Here is a 20,151-nt window from a genome sequence, read left to right on the forward strand (position 1 = left end):
GATCTTGTCAGATCTTGCAAGCAAAGGAGCGCCAGGCTGGGTCACAGTTCTTGGACAAGCAACTTCCAAGGCACAGGCTGCTGTTGCAGAGATACTGGAGATGTCCTTGTGGCACCATGTGTACTTTGGTGTGTGTGCTGGGTGTGTTTCTCTTTTTTTATTGTTACTTGGTATTTTCTTACTTCAGAAGAGCACTGTATTATTTTCTAGTGTTAATTGGAAATAACACTTGATTCTCCTTTCCCCCATCCTGTGCCCAGTTCTAAATGATTTGAAGATGAATTGCTTGAGATATGCAGACAGGTGTAGTGTTGATTATTTACCAGATAACAATTGCTCAGTCACAAGTTGAATATCCATCTACACTAAGTGTGGCCTTAGTAGCAGTGTGGAGCTGTGCTTGAGGTTCCTGGATGCTAGTTCTATGTGGAGCACTGTCTTTTTCCCTACTGGTGTGAAGTTCCCATGAGTGAGAAGTTCTCACTGGTGAGAATTTTGCACAGGTAGATGAACACGTGCTCTAGTTGGGTAGGCTAACCCGTTAAAATAGCCATGAAGACCAGAGTAACAGGAGTCTCAGCTCAGGTGAGCAACTTTTAACCTAAGCCCTTCAGGGTGACTGGTTTAGCTAAGCTGTTTCTTTTGATTTAATGCCCAATTTACTTAATGATTATGTCTGTCTTCAGTTAGGTTAGCTCTCTTTAGTTTGGCCGCTGGAATTAGGAAAAGAATGTATTTTTCACTGTTGTTAGACCTATCCTTTCAATTGGCAGACTGCTGTGTTAGACATTGAATATTGTTGTCCCCACCTAAGCTGGAAGTTTCCTGCCTTGGACCGCACTGCTGTAGTACCAGGAGAGCCTTGGGCCAGGCTGTTGTAGTGCGAGGTGTCATGTGAGTACAAGGTGGTCTCAGCAACCAGGAACGCTGCCGAGTACAGCCTGAGGAGTGCCTGTGGTGTGGGAACTCGCCCGTGACCATGGGAAAATGTTTCCTGTAGCTGGAAGGAGTATTGCAGCTGTCTCGATGTGCCTTCTCAGTACTGGTTTCACGCTTGAAGAAGTCCTCTGTCCAGGAACCTGTTGGTTTCCCTCCTTCCTCCTGCAATCTCCCATGGTGCTGCAGTAGCCAGAGCGCTGCCCTCTGGGCACAAGTCCCCTGGCTGGTCACTCGCTGCAGGGTCAATGCTAAATGTCTTCTCCCAAGGCCCCCAGGCACATGGTCAGATCAGATTGGCTTCGTTACTGATTTACTCAGCAGGCTGCCTTTGGGGCATGTGGTGTTGGGGATGTCCTACATACTTTACTCAGACCTATCTCTTCTCGGACGAGTACACATTCATGTGCTAAATCGCTTCCCTCCATGGAAGGTCACCTCTTTGATGTTGACCGAGGCCTCCCACTGCTGGGTCCCCTATTTCTGACACCTGGACATCCTCTGGGTCTTTTTCCTCCTGGCTCAGTAGGTAGGCAGTGTAGGCAGCATAAGCAGTCAAGCCATGCGCAATTATAAGCCACAAGGGAGCACAGGCAAAGTCAGTCTTTGCAAAGAAACTCCCTGGTTTCTGGTGGTATCTTTTCCCAGTAAGACTACTGCTGCAGCCAGAACCTCCTGCAACATCAACGCAGGATTTGGCCCAGAGTCTGTCCTCGGCTGTGCTGAGTTGGAAGAGACTGACCAGAACTGGGAATGCTCTCCAGCGCTGTGGACAGAGTTGGTATTGCAGTGTAGCAACAGCAAGTTAAGGTTTCTTCTCCTTAAACAAAGGCGTTTTGATAAATCATAAGCAACTTTTGCCAAACTAACACTAAAGTGGATTTGCAGAAGCTTCGAAATGGGCACAAAAATGTCAGAAGTGTGACTGAACATCAGCGCTTGTTTCATTGATAGCTGAGGCTTGGTTTGGAAAAATGAGATGCCATTTAAGTAGTGGTCTTGTTCATGTTGTTTTCCTAAGTCTTTTTTTAGACACAATAATGGAACACAGGGAATTAAACTCCTACTGTTTTGAAGGCTTTTAATTAGTACTGATTCAGGTCTTGCAGTCTGGAAAATAAAGCACCTCACTTCACACTGCTTCATCTTGGATCACGCTCCATTTTCTTTTTAAAGACAATTTAAATAGAATATTAAGGGAGGGAAAAACCCCCAAACCAGAGCACAGAAATGGCAGTTTAGTATTCTTGACATTTCTCGGAAAGCTGCTTAAGATTATCTCCTTAAAATGGCAGATTTTGCCTGCAAGTCAAGTAGAGGAGCAGGAACTGATATTTCATTAAAATACTATGAGAGGCCTGAATGCATTTATGATCGTTGAGACATTTGCAGGAAACAAGAGCTTGCCATTTGGAACTGTCAGAAGTTTTAATAAAGGGCAAAACCAAATCCCAAAGGCCAGCAGCATGACTCGATACCTCCACTTTCAGAGATCTGGTTGTTACTACACATAGATACCTGTTCCTGGCCTTGTTATTTTTCTTTTCTTCTTCTTTTTCTGAATGTACTTGTGAAACCTTTTATGTTAATGTTGGATGTTGAATCAGAATTTAGATAAACTGGAGTGGTGATTGCTCTTACACATTGTTAAATGTATGACCAGATGGACTTTCTTCCAAAAATTTATGAAGAAATGAGGAGACCACAGTTTTCTGAAGGATCTGCCATGTGGACAGTGCGTTTTTAAGGTTTTTCTTAGAATTGAAAGTTATTCTGGATGTTTTCCTTTTCTCTCACCTCACAGCGTCAAGGAGGTCGGCTTCTGTCAAAGATTCTTTACCTTAGCTTCAAAAATGGAGTTGGAAAAGTGGTGAGATTGGAAGATAATCTGCTGGGTAAGGTCTAAAACAGCAGCAGTTGTTGTGTAGAGCATGCTATTGTTCCATTTTTTAAAGCATGACTTTGGCATTTCTAATAAACTTATATTTAAGGCAACAAATTTAATATTATCTATCCATATTTTCCACTCAGGTTGTATTGCAATAAATCTTACACTCAAAAAACGAGAAGGAAAGATTTCTTTTAAAATTTCTTACCTTCTGTCACTTTTTAAGGTAAGGCATTTTCCAATCAGGGGAAAATATTGTTAATGAAATACAATGTAGTGGCAATATATTTTGTAAGGCTTTAACAGCAGTAATCGTGCACTCAGTTACGTGCAAATGTGTGGCGATTTGAAAGACACGGACTCCGATATGCAGGATCAAAATCAGCTTTATTAAGCAAGCGTCCTCTTTATATACTTTTCTACCAAGGCCAGTAATTTTCTACTTGATTTGTTTACACTATCGTGTACTCTAAAAGAAAAGGGAATCTCTCTTCCCTGTGAGCAGCACATCCTTATCTAGGGAGTAGCTTCACACAAGTTCGTCTTCTGCCAAAACAGTGCTGCAGCTGCTTATTCCTCCCTATTAGTTCTACCACACTTAACCCTTCTTTTGCCTCAGTCCCCACACAAATGCTCCACTTGTACTCACATGGATTTCCACAAGCTTCAGCAAGGCTTCCTGTTGGACTTGTAGCTTATTTGCACACAGTATTTATCTTCAGCGATCAAGTAAGGCTCTTTCCCTGGGTAAAGCAGCTGAAGCATGTAGTGAATTGCAGGAGCACCCAGCTTATGCAAAATCGAGCGCACAGTTGCAGTGGCTGGTCTTAAAAGTTTGTCCTAGGGAAGTCCTTGTGTTGTAGCATTTAAGCAGCTAGAGCTTTCTTGTAGTCTTTGTTCTTTGACTTTGCTAAAAACCCGCTAATAACAGTGTTATTTCAGTAACACAGTATTTCCAAGGTATTTCAGTACTTGCAAAACTAGTATACCTGGAGTGGGCACACTCATGTTGATTGATGCATAGCAATTAATTTGTGAAAGTAACAGAAATTTATCAACAAGACCCGAACCTCTGTGAAGTAAAATATCATGGTAGTTATATTTTGCCAGCAAAACCTTGAAGCAGATGAATCCATCTAGATAAGCGGCAGAGTTTCGTGCTGTAAGGAAGGTCATTACCGTAGGGTTTTTGTGGTGCTGCTGGAGAGGGTGGGTGCAGCAGTGGACCTTTCTATGAGCAGTTCAGCACAGTTGTGATCTAGGGCTGCCCCCATTTTTGTCCGGTGACTGAAGAGGCAACCTCGCATAGCTGCTTAAATGCCTCTGCTGCAGCCTGTTACTGTACAGCAGTAAGTAAATGATGAGCTGTCCCCGAGAGAAGCCATATGATGACAGGACCCCTGCATGAAGATGTATGATGATTTATATCCTGAAATAAGCAATGTTTCCTTTCCTCAACAGGGCTGAAGCTGTAGGTCTATTGTATGTGTAAACATTCTTGCCAGTTTTGGATTTACTTTTAAGCAGCAGGGTCATCCTTAGTTGGGGCCTTGGCATCACCAGTGTCTTCTGCAAGCCCACACTAGTCTTTCTCATTGTTTTCTTTCCATTCAGCAGAGTAAGATCCTCCTCTAAGGGAGGATCCCGTCCTAACTTTAGCCAGGGAAGCAAAATCTGCAGTGCTTCAGAGCTAAATATAACCCCCCGGAAACAGCCCCTCCAGTGATGACTCAGTAAGTGCATGACAAATAGTCAGCCCCAACAAAGGGCAATACAGGGGCAGTAGTTTTAAAACAGTTATTTTTCTAGATCTATTATGTATAAAGTGAAAATCAACCCTTTAAAACTTTAGTGTTTGAGAACAAGTGAGACATCTCCTCCAGGTAACTCCTGAGCCTCCATGTATACCATGAAGGATTTGGCCCCAGATGTTCACATGGTTTGCTGAGGAAGCTGCTAGTTCATAGTGATGATGAGAAATATGATGATTTGTTTGCTTCAGTTTATTTGGGTTGGGTTTTTCTTTTTCAGGTTGTTTTCTTGTGTGTTTTTGTGGTTTTTTTTTTTTTTTTTTTTTTTTTTGCGTGGTGATAGAAGACAACTTCTAGGACCTTCTTTTTTTGAGTGGTCCAGTGAGGTCCTTGGTTGAGGCACAAAGACCTGGTGCATCTTCAGCCACCACCTGTCACTGGCAATTTTTGCAGTGTTTTGGGAGTCCTGTTGAGTTCTCCTCCTTGTCTCTGAAGAAAACCACTGATAATGATCATCTCATCCCTATTAAACTTCATAAAGGCTTTGGCAGCGCTGGTGGACCTTTGTTTTTCCCTCAACCAACCTCCTCCCTCCTGTGGCCTTCACGGACTGGGCACCTCCATTGATCACAAATCCCCTCTTGATGTCAGCAAGACTATTTGCATCCTACAGGTTAAACCTGTGTTGTTCATTGGGACCAGGATCTTCAGCTGCAGGTGGGACGAGGGCTGTACTCTGTTTCTATTTGACTTTTGATAAATAAAGAGCTCCTCCTTGGCCAGCTGGTATAGTGAAAATTGGCATATAGTTAATACATACCTTTCTACAAGACTGAGTCTTCCCCCCCACCCAAAGGTTGGGAAAGTGTGAAACACTTTTAATGTCTGCTTCCTTTAGCATCAGATGTCTAATTTGATTTGTATGTAAGTAGGAAAACTTTGAAGTGTTGTTGAAACACAAAGGGAAAGTACTTCAAAGAAATGTAACATTAAAAGCGTATCTGATCCCTCGAGGTTTTTGAAGTTTTATCTTGAGATTATGTATTCAGAGGAACATTTGTATGGAAATACTAAGGGTCATTAATTCATCCAAAACAGTATGAGTGTTGCTAGTCAGCATGCACTGGACTATTCTGTACCAATTTTCACTTCACATCATGGCAGGAGAGCAGTCTATCACTTGTCTGTCTTTGTTGCCAATGTCTGTGACACAGTAGGAAGTTAAGGTGGTCTCTGACAGGGAAACCACAGGACGACACTGCTACAGCATGAGACTTGTTCACTACTGTTACCCCATGTCCAACAGAGATCCCTGGATATGGCCAAATAAAACTGCATTGTGTTAAGCTCCCAAAACTTCTGATTTGCATCAGTTGCTCTGCTCGACTAGGGCCATGGTGGGCAATGGGAGGCAACAGGGTACTTAATTACAGATTTCTAATAAATATCTTGAACTTTGGGAGAGTTCAGATCTTGGATCTGAGCTTTTTTTACAGTTGGGCATCCACTCCTGTAAAAACATGCCCAGCTGTGCTGGGGGAGAGGGTTGTTGTTTTTGCTTTTGGCAAAAAAGGATTCTGGCATCTAAGTTTTTAATTGCAGGAGCTATACTAGCAATTCCCAGAGCTCAAGGGTGGGTGGGTGTATGTGCAGGAGGAGCTAATTAGATGTGTATAAATCATGGGCTAGGCAGAGCTTTAAATTCTATGTGTATTGTTCCATCCTTGCTATCTTCTGTTACAGTGGGGCTTCGGAAAGTTAGAAAACTATGAAGTTACACAAGAACCACTTTTTCCCAATACAACTATGAAATAGCAAAGAGGTTACTTTTGGTCTTTTTATATTATAAAAACAACTTTTAATGAAAATACTGTTTAAATTACTTGTATTGTTTTTGAAGCTTCATTTAAATTACATCTGTAGGTTGAGGGAGGGGATACAGTTAAGCAGCCTAAGCTGTTTTTTTTCTCTATTGCAGACTTAAAAAAAGAAAAAAAAGTCAGGTGATCCTGCTTTCCTGCTTCCCCCGTCCACATCCCTTCTATGCCTTACTATTACATGTCAAATAAGGGGCTTCCTGTGTTCAAGCTTTCAGGATATTCTCCGATCACATCAAGCTTCCTTCAGCAATCATGTGGTTCAATAATATTTGTTTCTTTCTTAATGAAAACTAAGATCCTAGTGGAATTACTTCTCTGTGAGATCTCGAGTTTTGGGAGGAACTGGATATTGCAAGGTTTATGGTGTAAAACTGGCTTTCCAGCAGACTCTGTAGACCTGGCTGGCATATCCGAGTTGCAGACTGGCTTAAACACGTTGCAGATACTTGATAATAGAGAGGGGCAATTCAGCTCCTGCACAGGACAGTATTTCTACATTATTGTTGTATGATTTAGCCACGCCTAAGTTTGCTTCAAACTCATTGACTTGAATCATGGCACCACTGGCATGGGCAGCACGGGGTGGTGTGTGCTAACCCACCCCCTGCTATCCTGTTGCCGGAGAAAGCTTTGCAGCCCCTTGCTTCATTTATACTGCTCTGAGTACCCAAACCAGGTGGTTTATAGGTGTATTTGCACTGTACTGCTGCAATTGGATTGTAAACTTTCTTGTACCGCTCTTAAAAGTTATCTTATTCTCCATTTTAGTGCGTTATAGCCCTGTCTGCTAAAGGCAACCCACTGTTAGTGAGGTCAGTAATAAACCACGGTTTATTGCTGTATCTAATGAAACAGGCATTTTGCATTGTTCTACATAATAAAAAAGATATTGTTTCACAATTAGCAGATCATCTGTAGCAAGAAACTCAGTCTCAGTAACCTTGTTATCCTACAGAAATATAGGTGGGTTTGTAGCAGTTGGAATTCTGTTCCCAGTTGGGCATCAAACATGCATTGATGCAAGTATGTCTTAAGTTTCTGGCTGCTAAGATTTTTCTTGATCTCATGAGCTGCATCTATCTCTGTTTTTAAAGCCGACACTTTCTGCTCATCTTGCTGATGGGGCCATGGGTGACGGGTGGGATATTTCCTGCTCCTACATATGCACAGAGGCTTGGCCATGGGATGGAGAGTGGCTGCTTGCTCCCTTCCATCCCTGGGTCAGTCCTTCTTCCTGGAGAAGAAGCAGAAAGTCACCTTCTCTGCAAACTCCTTTCTTCCCAGCTTCCCTTTTCCTGCTGCAGAAGAAAGGGAAGACAGTAGGGCCAGGACCAGGTTTGTTTCATGCTCTGTTCCTGCAGAGGTGACAGCTCAGGCTTGATGCTGACCTATTGCCTCCCTCCACCTTGCTGGTGAAAAGCCTTCCTACCCTTCAGTATCACCCATACTCCATGGCTGTATTATCCATGTAGCCCTGCAGCCCACCCCAGCATTGTTTCCATTCCCCTAGTACTGGTATCTTTCTCTTGTGAGCTCCTCTGAGCCCCAGGCACAGCTCAGCCCCTGCTCCATTGAGTTTTTTAGTCTTGGGTGATGCTGGAGGCCAAAGGGCACCAGGGTATGAAAACATCTTTCTGCAAGGGATGGTAAGGAGGTGTCAGTCTGACAAGAGGAGAGGTTGAGACGGGATGGAGAAGACTCCCACTCTGGAGACATTCAAAACCTGCCTGGATGCCATCCTGTGCAACTTGCTGTAGGTGACCCTGCTCAGGCAGGGAGGTTGGACTAGATGATCTCCAGAGATCCCTTCCAACCCTGACCGTTCTGTGATTCTGTGAAGACATCATCCCTCTCCCAAAGAACCGACTGTGGGCTTTGATGAAAAAGGAGTGGCCAAGAGAGCTGGTTTCTGTGTCCTAGCTGCAAAATTGCCTTTGTGCTGAGAAGCGAGGTTGGCCCAAGGGTAGGCAGGACACATGGCCCCCCAGCCAAGCAACACCGAGTGTTAGGCAGCGGTGCAGACAGCATATGGCTCCTTGGAGTTGCACTGTAGTAATAGGGTTTTTCTGGGGGATTTTTTTGCTTGCTACTCCCCAGTGCAGCATGTGGAAGACAAGAGAAGGGCCCTTTTCTTGAGCTGAGAGCGCACAGCTTTTGTCCTTCATCTCTTGGCACTGAAACTTTGGTGTTGAAAAAGCAAGACAAAATCAACAGCACTCTGCCCTGCAGCTGAAAAAAATAAAAAAAGCTTTGCTTACTCCAGCATTACCCAAATCCCTGGTTATCAGACTCGGGCCTGTGTTGTTCTAGGGACTGGAGGTTGTGTCCTGGGAAGGGACGTGGGGGTCAGAAACTGGTTGAGAGTGTGGGAAGGGCGGTGCTGGGAAAAAGCCACATCTGTGAGTGCCTCCTTCTTCACCCTGGGCTTGAACGAGCAGCTCTGGAGCTGGGCAGCAAACACAGGCGGTGTCCCGGAGGAAGGAGAGGATGGTCCCCAAGGGATGGAGGAGAGCATCCCGGCATGGCCACACTCCCTGGGCAGGAGACCTCTCCCTGCTCTGAGCTGGGTGGTGCATTGCTCTGCAGGGTCTTCGTCTGTGGCTGCTCTGGCTGGCAATGGGATAGCATGCACGGCAGTTGTCAAAACATGGAGGTGACTGTGTTCACATTTGCTTTCTCGTTAATGAGAACGAACAAGCATGTTTCAGAACGTGTTTTGCCTGTGAACTACTTGGGACTTTTCGAGCCTCAGAGCTAATTCAAAATTTGAAGTCTGTGTTTTGAAGCACATAGTACTTACACCTGATATTTCAGGAATCTCGAAGTTAGAACATCCATTTTTAATACTGATTAAAGTCACGTGCTGCCTAAAGCAGGTTATCTTGATGTAGACTCTCAGATTCCCAAGTTGTACTACCTAAACATAAGCTGTTGGCAAAGATCCAGAGTGAGCTATCGGCAAAGGGCTTTAGTTTAGGAGAAAAGATGATGAAAAGGTCCATGTGTTTTTCAGGTAAGCAAGAGAAAACTAGAGTGAAAATGGGCCTACAATTTATTATTTTTCACTTATTCCCCCTATATTTTTCTCTTTAAAATTCAGTCCTGTTCTATTACATGAGGGAAGAAAAAAAAAAAGTCCTCAACCATGTTGAATTTTATCCTGCTTAATTTTTAAAATGCCAAGAGGAGAGAGATGGGAAATCATGCTGTATCAGGGGATTGTTGGTATGTATCAGTGGTGCGATGGTGGTATTGGCAACCTCAAGTTCTCAGATATAACAAGTCTTTAAAAAGCAGAGGTATCCTTGCGCACAAAGCATGTATTTCAGATATCACACTCTTCTTTTACATATTCCTCCTGAAAAGTACATCTTGAGGTAGCAAAATCAGAGGCAGATAGATAGGATGTCATGCTGGGACTTTACATGCAAATTTTCCCTATGTAACTGTACACTGATGCTGTGGAATTATAAGGTATTAGTTTTCCTGTTGTTTTTTACAGACACATATGAAAATACTGTTCAAGCTAAATATATTTACTTTCTGGGCTTTTGATGGTGTGTGTCCTCTCCTTTTGCTTTGTGCAGTGACAACACTAAAACTGTGGGTCTGGAAACTCCTGGACCTGAAGGTCCAAAATCTAAAGCCAAACCCATTCAAATCTGGAAGTTCGTGAATTTGATCTTTGGATCCAGCCCATTAAAAGAAAGCAATGCGAGGTATGAAATCGGATCTAAATCGGGTCTGTGCTCAGGATTTGATGGTTCTTAAGGTATTTTGAAGAACTACCTTTTGGACTCTTACCCAACAGTGCGTCTTTTGTTTGGTAGCCTGTGTGGCCGCAGCCTGTCAATAACATGTTGCTGGGGAATGTGAGGCATTTCCTTGCTTGCATTAGCAGTCTCGGAGTGGGGAATGAATATCTCAATAGTTTTTCTAATCAGTGGATCCAAGCAAAACATGTGAGAAAATAACATATTGATTTCTCAGACTCTCTAAGGTGAGTAGTTGAAGGAATTTACTGTGTACTTAACCAGTAAAACACTAACAGCCTAGAATAAAGTATATCTGTGGGGTTTTTTTCCAAGCCTCTGTTTGACCTTGGATTGCTTGGGAGTAAAGAGTGAAAGTGAGTCTGAAGAGTGTTTGCAGACAGGTATTTGCATTGCAGGGCTGCTTTGCAGGTAAGGTACTGCTGCTCTGGCTGCCTCTGTGTCATCCAGCGATCACAGAGCTCGCTGGTGCATCACAAAACAACGTGACCTGTCACCTGCTGTGTTTTTTAAATTCCTTTCAATTACAACAACAACAAAAAAGAGCTGCTGAAGAATAGGGTAGCAGAGATAAGCAACCAGAATTATTTCAATACTGCAGATGAAAATAAATGGTTCGTTTTGTGGTGGGGTATGAAGCCGTAAACCTTGACTCAGAGACTTTGCGTGTTTGTATAAGCTGTTTGCCGTGTATACATCTCTGTCAAAGTATCTGAAGGACGCTTATCTTGTCAAGGTTTAGCTTTTGCACCACGGCTAATGCATTTAACAAATTTTAAGGCAAAGTGCAGAATGCGACTAAGCTGATCGGTAACAAAAGTTGTTGCGTGATTTGAGGTAAGTTTTTCCCAGGTATAAACAATTATATCTTGGAAGGACTTTTGTGCTTTATGCTCTTAAAATACTTTTAAGTCTTTTCTATGGCTTGATACCTTTTATCTCAAGACATTTCTTACATACTGTGAGATAGGCTTTCAGCCTTAGCGTCCTTCCATTCATTTTTATCAGTTAAAGGGAATAAATAATTTTTTTTTGTATAATAAAAAATAATGAAATTCAAGGAACAAAGAAAGGATCTAGAGTTAGAGAACAAAGGGACGTTTGTTGCTTTTTGTAGTCCTGTGTAATATGAGAACAGTATTGCTTTGATGTCAATGACTAGAGTTCAGCAAATTCAAGAAGAAATTTATTTATGTATATAAACATAAATAGACGTTATCAGTTTTAAGTAAGCCTTTGCCAACGTTTGGGTTGTTTTTTATTCATAATAATGTTTATCTATTTTGCACAGCTGAGCGTTGAGCTCTTGGAGGGTGCTGATCCTGTAGGCTGGTCCCACTGGGCTCCCGCTGTGGGAATGGGGCTCCTCGTAGCTGTCCTCCCGAAATGGAGGACTTATATGTGGAAGGACCAGCCAGAAGACGTGCCTGGTCTCACCAGGCCTCCTTGCTTCGACCTGTGTGTAATGGCCGTTCAGCCATGGTGGGGCAAGAGATCACGGGTGCCTGCTGGGAGGAGCTGCCAGGGAGGTGTCCCTGTGCCCGGGATGGACCCAAGCAGAGGAACCTGTCTCCACGCAGGCTCTCTCCTCGGGGAAGGAGGGGGCAATGTCTGAATTACACGGCTCAAAGCATGTTTGGGACCTATCTAGTTTCCTGTCCCTGCCTCACACTAAGATATTTCTCTGCATTACTCCTGTTAAGATATTTCCAGCATTCCAAATTTTACTTTCTGGATTTCATTTGTTCTTCTCTTGCAAAACACCAGAGCAATATATTCAATGAGGATCCATTTTCTTGTTTAGTTTTTTCTTTCAGGCTTGGACTGCATGGAATGGAGTCTTTTTTTTTATGTTAAAAGAAATGTTAATGACTCCTAGTGTAAATTAGCTGAATATATTCATTATTAAGTGTATAATGCTACTGACTGGTGGTGCTATAGTTGAGTATCTTCAAAACATCCCATGAGAACTAGAGATTCTAGTGATTTAGACTGAATTCATTTGAAGCCCATTTTATTTGTGATTGAAATGTATTTTGCAATTAAGTCTCTGTGTGTTTGTGTTTCTCTTCTGGCCAGCCAGAAGAAGCACAAATAGATGTGATAATGTGTCTGAAATAACATTTATCTTCATGAAATAGTGATCTACCTTGTGAAATTAACTGCTAAGAATGTGTTGTTTCAGCATTGTGAGGCAAGAGGGACGAATCCAGAAGATGCTTCAGACCTCTAGTAGTCGTCTTATATATATGTGTAGGACCAAGAATGCAGGGACGTTAATTTTGACAGCAAGGTGAAATTTTGGGGTTTTACTTTTGCTGTGAAGCAGGTTCTCTCCCCCCACTTTCCCTGTAAAAGACATCTGCAATTCATTAGCTTTTTCATTGTATTTTTGTGGTAGACTGCTCTGGGGTAACAGCCTCCTCTTGGGGGGTTCCTTTTTCTGTTCTCTCCAGATCTCAGGAACAAACCCTAATCAAGATTTTTTCCTTCCTGTGTATCAAAATGTCCTGATTTAAGGAGCGTTATGTGGGAATGGGAGAGCTGGGAAACTGAAGTCATCCATCTTATTGCATCATATCATAAAAATAATCTGTGGCTGATGCTTTCTTTCCAAACGCTGAGCGTTTGCAGAGAATGTGTACAATGAGGAAGGCGAGTGGGACGAAACGCCAGCCCCTGCCCTTCCCCAGAGAGGAAGGTTGCATGTGGGGCACGGTGTGTCCTTTTGGCCTTGGGACCTGCTAGCTGGCGGCTGATTCTCTTCAGCCCTGTGAACCTCAGGGTTTTGAAGCATGGTGTGTTTTGCAGGTGGATGTCCAGAATGAGACCACCTCAAAATAAAAAAAGGCTTGAAGATGTTGCCTCTAGATGCCTGTCTGTGTGTTGTTTGATCTAAGAATGAGAGAGCCTCTGGGTGGGGAAACTGTAATTTCCTACATATGTAAAATGTTTAAGCACTTTTTTTTTTTTTTTAAAGTCTGCCATCTTAATTAAATATCTGATTTTGAAATCCATATTCAGGCAGCTTTCCTGTTTGCATCCAGCAGACTGCAGTTCCCATTCACAAAACCCCTAGTGTTTTTTTTCTAGCTTTCCTTGGATTTATTTGTAGGGCAGTGTTTTGTTTTCTCTGCAAGCCGTTTGGAATACATCTTCACTAGCATTGTAGCCGGAGGGTTTGTATGTCATTCAAAAATAAAAATAAAAAATCTCCACCTACTGAAAAGTGAACAGCATAGCCTTAGCAACCGGCTGGTGTGTTCAAACCAGACGAAGGGACGTGAAACAAGTAACACCAAATAACGTTGTCTCCATAATGGCCAGGGATGCGGTAGAAATGCCAGCTGGTGATAAGATTAATCGTAACTGATAGTAGAGATAGCTGCGTTTGTATTTTATTTTTATGTTTTAATGGTGGATTGTAAATACAGCCTTCATGAAGCGATGCTTGTTCTTGTCAGCATGAGCAAGGTATTCAGCTGGGAGCTCTAAAAGGGGGATCTGCCTCTGTAAAAATAACCTCCCCGCCCCGTCTTGCACCGGTTGTGCACGCAGGAAGGTAAGTGTTGTCGTTTTCTTGGAAAGCAAGAGGAAACTCACTTTAAATGAGTCCGTCAGAGAGGATACTGTCAGTACTTTTCTCCCAGGTGTGTTCTCGATGGCGTTATGCCACGGGTGGATTTTGTGCGTCTGTCTCCTGTGTGCACGTTGGTTTCTCATTCATCTGCCATGTCATAGATCCATCTGTGTTAAAATTATTCTTTTCCTTTTTTTTTCCCCCTTTCTGCTTTTGTGGATGAAAGGAATTCAGACTGCTTAACATCATCTGAAATAATAGCTATTCCTTGTTTTCCTAAGGAGCTCAATTGCGCTTCTTCAAGATGGATTTCTGTTCGTGTTACCTGACTGCATGGTTTTCTTTAGTCACTGCCAACAAAAAACCTCAAAGCCTTGAGTATTCTCTTAGGTTTTATTTCTATTAGACCAAAGCCATAAAAAGCAAAGAGTAAAGAAAGGAACATGCATATTGGGAAAGCTCTGCTGTGTTAGTTGTTGGCTGAGGCTCCTCTCAAAGTTTGTCAAGTCAGAGGCAGTCTCGTTGCCCTTCAGCAGGCACAGGGGTTAATCTGCTGGCATTTCAGTATTGTTCCCTTTCCTATAATCCACAAAGGGCTGCTGATTTATGGCTTCTGTCTAATAATTGCATTTCTTTGACTCCTTCTGCACCTCCCCTTTCCACCCTCTTCCTCCTGCGGTTTGTTGTCTTTTCTTGTTTCATGCAGTTTGGTTCTTTGGTCTGCTGGTGTATGAGGTCTTTGATTTCCCCACTGCCCATCCGTTCCCTGTGTGCTGGTGATGGTGCATAAAGAATAAAAGCGATTCCATGCCCTTACTGGGGGAAGGATGCCTCCAATAGTATTTTTCTATCACAGCGGTTTTACTTCCTGACTGTTAGATGTGATGCACTGTGCTGGGAAGGTGGCCAGAGCAGGATGTGCTGTTCCAGCCTAGTTTTCAATGACCACTTTTAGGACCAAATAACTGGGGAAATGGGATTTTGTTGCGTCATCTCCAGCTGTTCAGCTTGGGGGCTTTTTGTTCTTTTTAGTTCACCTCTCCCAAGTTTCTCAGCTGTAGGCTTGGTCAGGCGGCTAACAGATGCTCCGTCAGTGGTGGAAGGGTTTTTGGAGATCAATGTGTTTGCACGGTCTTGCTTCACTAAATTTTATCTTAAAATTTCTCACTGCTGCTCTCGGCAGCATAGCTCCTTTTGCAGTAGCAGTGGAGGAAGCACTGTGCAGACTGACGTCTCTCCTTCCTTGGAGGTAGGACCTGGTAACAGTGGGATAAATTGGAGGTCTCCCAGATGCTGTTGGTACCACCGTCTGCCATTGCTGCTCCCTTCAGTAGAACTGTCTTAGGGATTTTTGATAACCATGGACAAAACCTTTGTTTATGAAAAGCAAGGAGGGATTTATTTGGAAACATGAGGAGCGATTGTGCCTGGATGAAGTGCAGGGTTGGTGATTTTTCTGTGCCTATGAGCCATGGCTTTATTGTGCAAATGTAAATTAGCAGTTCTTCGCCCCCAGTTAGTGTGTCTCCTGGACAGAAGGTGAGGAACAAGGGGTGCACTGTGAACAAACATGACTAGGGAGCCCTCTGTTCCTTAGCACATTTTTAGCCTGCAGTTTGGCTTTGCCTAGGCAGCCTCCTCAGTACTGTAATTAATGCTTGATTGTGAGCTGTGCCAAGCTCAATGGTGGCTGAGGTGGGAAGGTGCCTCAGGAGGTCTCCAGCCCATCCCCTGCCCAAAACAGGGATGCCCAAGGCAGGCTGCACCATGCAGGGTCCAGTCGAGCTGTGAGTAGCTCCAAGGATGGGAACCCTAGAAGGGCAACTCTGGACAGTGCTTGCTGTCCTTGCAGTAAAAAAGCTTTTTAAAAATTATTTTAAAGCTCTTTCCCCCCCACCCCCCTTTTTAATGCTTAAGTGGAATTTCCTGCATTTTAGTGTGTGCCCATTGCTTCTTGTCATGTCACTGTGCGCCACTGAGAAGAGCCTGGCTCCATCTTCTTTACTCCTCCCATGAGGTGTTTATGCACATTGGGAAGATCGTGGGCATTCCTGATTCCCAAACATTAATTGGCTGTTGCGGGTTTGTGGGTGCTTTGCGTTGTGGGTCCTTTTCCACTTAGAGCTGTGAGGAATCAGTGTTTTGCCTGGGGCAGCACTAGCCCTGGGCTTTCTCTGTGTGCTCTTTGCCTTCAGAGGGAAACCCACCGCAGATTGTTCACACTCTGTGTTCATAGATACCCGTATTTGAGCAGGACCTGATTACCAGAGCCAGGAAATCCTAAAGGAGAAAAAACAAGACTGTCTTCAGTGTTGTCCAAGTCAATGTGTTTGCAAAAGCTGCATTTTGTGCTCATTTTTATCAGACGTAGAGGCACCGGACCAAATGCCGTGTAGGATCTGCATATTATGGCAGGTATTGTACCGCTTGCAGTTTAATATTTACATTGTGTTTAAAATCGGGGACTTCCTCCTTGAAGGTTGGAAGTCTTCAGTTACGATGCTACTGCATTTTTTAAGATTTGCAACACCTTGACTTACAGGTATTTTGACTTTCTAAAGTTCTCTTGGGTTTTCTGACTCTGGCAACTAAATAATAAAGCTCAGCATTTACCAAAAGCGCAGTAGTTTTTGTGCTGCTGTTCAAAAGTTACCTTAGGGTTTGGAACTACTTCATGTAATAAAAATTTTGATATGGAAGATGAAATGTTTGTTGGCATTTTGATGGTAGCATTTCAGCAAAGCTAACTGGCAGCCTCCAATAAGAGCTACTTCCCAGCTGGGTCACACCAGTAAAGCGACTCGTAGGAGGGAAAATTCAGTTTATAACATGAATTTTTGTTTTCGTTTGTTTTTTAGTAGACTCTTTTCCAGGACTTATGCCAGAGATACTGTGAACAACTTTCTTAATTGCTTATGTTGGGGCAAATGTCAGCAGCAGTGCGGCCTAATACAAAAGCCAAATGGCGGGGTATGCAAAAGGTTAAAGTGAGTTTTCCTTCCTGGTGTTTGTTTAGCTTTGTTCCCTAACTGTATTTATAGCAGAAGTAGTCTCACGTCTCCTAGATTAAAGCCATGGCAATCTGGGCTATTTTGGTGGCTTGTGTGTCCATTGTGCTGGGGTGGAGGGATCAGGTACACCTCTGACCTCTGCAGCTCCGCTTCAGCGTAGTACCTAAGCACGTGCTTAACTTGTATCCCATTGGGATTTCAGGTCTACTAGTTCACCTGCCCAGGCAGCATGTTGGGCAGGTTCACTTTTCTAGACGCTGCTGGAAATACTCCTCTGGGGACCACTTCTGGCTTTCAAAAGTTTGAGGGTAAGATCAAATTGCATCGTTATGGCGTAGATCTCTGCTAGGCTCAGAGCAACGTCTTCAGAGGGATAGTCTGTGCATGCACGCTATGTCCAGTGAGTCACGGGCGTTTGAGATATCCTGCCTGTAGGCAAATAGTTGCATGCCTGGGACTTCTGCATTGTCAGACATACACAAATCTTGGACAAATAGTCAGACCCTTCTTTTTCTATACTAGCAGATTCTTGGGGGAAAAAAAGATATGGCAGATAGACATGTGGTTCATTGCTGAGTTGCAGCTTCCTTTTAGTGATAGAAGGCCTGTGTCTTCTATGTGAGCTTCTGTGAAGTGCCATGTGGGATTTCGGAGGTGCTCTATATGGGATGCCCTGTCAGTGGCATGGACCTGCGGGCAGAGCAGGCCATGGGCTGACCAACAGTTAAGTAGGAACTGGATCATGAGGTTGGTGCTTTGATTCTTTGATGCCAGTGCATGCTTGGTGGTGAACACCTCCAAGTCTTGTTTTGGTCAGCAAATGGCCCCAGTCTTCCTTTCTTCTCAATTCAGAGAATATGCAGTGAAATGAAATTCTCTTTTGCAGATTAAGTTGGAGACTTGAGGCTCTGGATCGAACTCACGCTACCGGTGTTTTATTGCTCCTTATGGTGTAGCTGGAGATCGTTCCTGAGAAGAGAGAAGATGATGAGTGATGCAAGTGACATGCTCGCTGCGGCTCTGGAGCAGATGGATGGCATTATAGCAGGTAAACACTTGGGGCAGCTTGTTCATTTAGCTGTTTCAGTCCTCCTTTCTCATAACTGGAGGGCAGAGTTTCAGACTGAGAAGGGAATATACTGGTAATTGTGTTTGGTGTCTTCCATTATGGCTTAGAGATTACAAATAAATGGAGTGGAGGGATTGTACGGACTCTACACGGACACAGCTAAATGGATTGTATTTTTTCTCCTACCCTCTATCAAAATGCTGCTTACAGTGGCTGAGCGATGCAGTTCAGCAAGTGATCACGGGACCATGAAAGCCAAGGACAAGGCACTTTTCAAAACAGGTTGAGTGTGGTTAGAGTGCTGCTGCAAGGCAGGAAGAGTTAAGTTTGCCTGATACTGGCTACTCTGAACTTCTCTCAACTTTTCAGAGTTAAAACATGAGTTTAATTTTCCTTTTTTTAAAATTGGAATGCTCTGGGTCCAAACATTTGGTTTGGACCTGACTTGAACATTTGAGGTTTTTATAAGTACCTGTAAATTGTAAGTGGACAAGGAGAGGTATCACAAAGTATACAAAGTCTGCTTTTAAGCTGAGTCTGGTGAGTTAGGAAATAATTTAAGTACACAACACAGAGAAGCAAAGCAGCAAGAAGTTAATAGTTTAATCCTATTCCAGCAGAGCTATGCAAACAACTACCCAAACTGAAAAAATATTCTGCAAGGGTAGCAACACAGTTATAAAGTCTTTAATAGTTCCACTTAAAATAATTTCCCTTAGGGAAAAAAATCATCATACAGTGCATGCTTTGTTTGAACAATGACTTTTCTCTGCAGTTTTCCTTAAGATATTAAGGGCACATAGCAAGAACCCACGTAAAGTGGAATCAATTGGATCATAATGATCTCTAAAAATACATATAAGCTGTGACTTCAGTAATTTCCATAAGTAGATACTGTTGTTTGGATCCGATTATGTGTCTGTGTTTCCAAGAGCCTAAGTTGGTTATGGTAGGATGAGGTTTAATATAAAAATAAAATGTGGTGTTGGGATGTTTTAAGTCACCACAGAATTCATTTACCCATGTGTCTGAACGGACCTATAAAGTACTATAGCAAAGGGGTATCATCTCCTATGCTGTTGTGGGGATTTTTCTATTTTTATTTTTTTCAAAGGGAATTAGCAGAATACTTGCATTTTTGTGGCTTGCCAGATGAGGTGAATGAAAGTTTGTGGAAGTGCATATATGGCATGTCACTATAGTTTCCAAAAGCTGACAGCACAAATGATGCTCTGTCGTGAACACATCTCATTGTGCTGAGGCATTACAGTATTAAGGTCACAAATCAGTGTGCTGAAATTACAGTTGGAATTAGCTAGGTTGGCTTAAATCAACCTTAATCCTGAATTCACGGTTTCTTTCCTTACTTAATATATAGCAACTTTTAATGTAGGTCAAATGTATGTACTTTGAGTATGCAAAGAAGAGATTTTTCTCTTTATTAACATGCAAATGTCAGTGCTACCATGTCAAACTGTTGGGTTTAAAATTTATTCTTGTGTAGAAGTGATTTGGTCTTTTTATTTATCTTCATATTTTTCTTTATTCTTTCAAAAAATTTCCAGTGCCTTGGAGCAGCATAACATATTCCTGCATGAAAAATGCCGAGCACGGTTTCCTCTGGACACCATCAGTGTCTGACTTGGGTCATGCAAACCCTACAGGGTGACTCAGAGATTTAGCAGAGCTTGTTCCCCCCCCAGGACTTTCCACCTCCGATACATGCCGGGGAGCAGGAGCCCAGCCCACGTCTTGAACCCATGGGCACAGTTGTGGCGTACATGTCCTGTGTTGGATCAGCCCAGCTCCTTCCTGCTGGAGCTTCCATCCAGGTAGCCCGCTAGCAATGGCTTGCCCTTCTCCGAATTGCTGCATAGTGTGGGCAGAATTGAGCACAGGCTCTGATAAATGGCTCTGATAAATACAGGTTCAGATAAATGCCTGCTGGGCGCAAATGCCGCCTAGCATTTCTCAGCCTTGCTGTGTCTCTGACCTGCTTGCTTCGTGCCTGATCCCATGCGATTTTTCTCCCTCCAGGTTCAAAGGCGCTGGAGTACTCCAATGGCATCTTTGACTGCCAGTCCCCCACTTCCCCCTTCATGGGGGGCCTGCGGGCACTGCACCTGGTGGAAGACTTGCGGGGCTTGCTGGAGATGATGGAAGCGGATGAGAGAGAGGGGTTGCGCTGCCAGGTCCCGGACTCGACGGCGGAGGCTCTGATCGAATGGCTCCAAAGTCAAATGGTACGGTCTCGCCTCGCTTC

At 43.4% G+C, this 20,151-nt stretch overlaps 1 protein-coding gene across 1 annotated transcript in view; it reads left to right on the forward strand.

The window, feature by feature from the left end:
- Positions 1 to 20,151, forward strand: part of PPFIBP1 (PPFIA binding protein 1) — an 82,676-nt gene that overhangs the window by 12,137 nt on the left and 50,388 nt on the right. The window contains exons 2-3 of the mRNA XM_082498612.1: positions 17,706 to 17,867; positions 19,926 to 20,131. Of these exons, the coding sequence (XP_082354738.1) occupies positions 17,804 to 17,867; positions 19,926 to 20,131 (270 nt within the window). The 5' untranslated portion in view covers positions 17,706 to 17,803. The remainder of the gene's footprint in view (positions 1 to 17,705; positions 17,868 to 19,925; positions 20,132 to 20,151) is intronic.

The sequence above is a fragment of the Vanellus vanellus genome, assembly GCF_965231255.1.
Source record: "Vanellus vanellus genome assembly, chromosome: 1".
NCBI classification, from domain to species: domain Eukaryota; kingdom Metazoa; phylum Chordata; class Aves; order Charadriiformes; family Charadriidae; genus Vanellus; species Vanellus vanellus.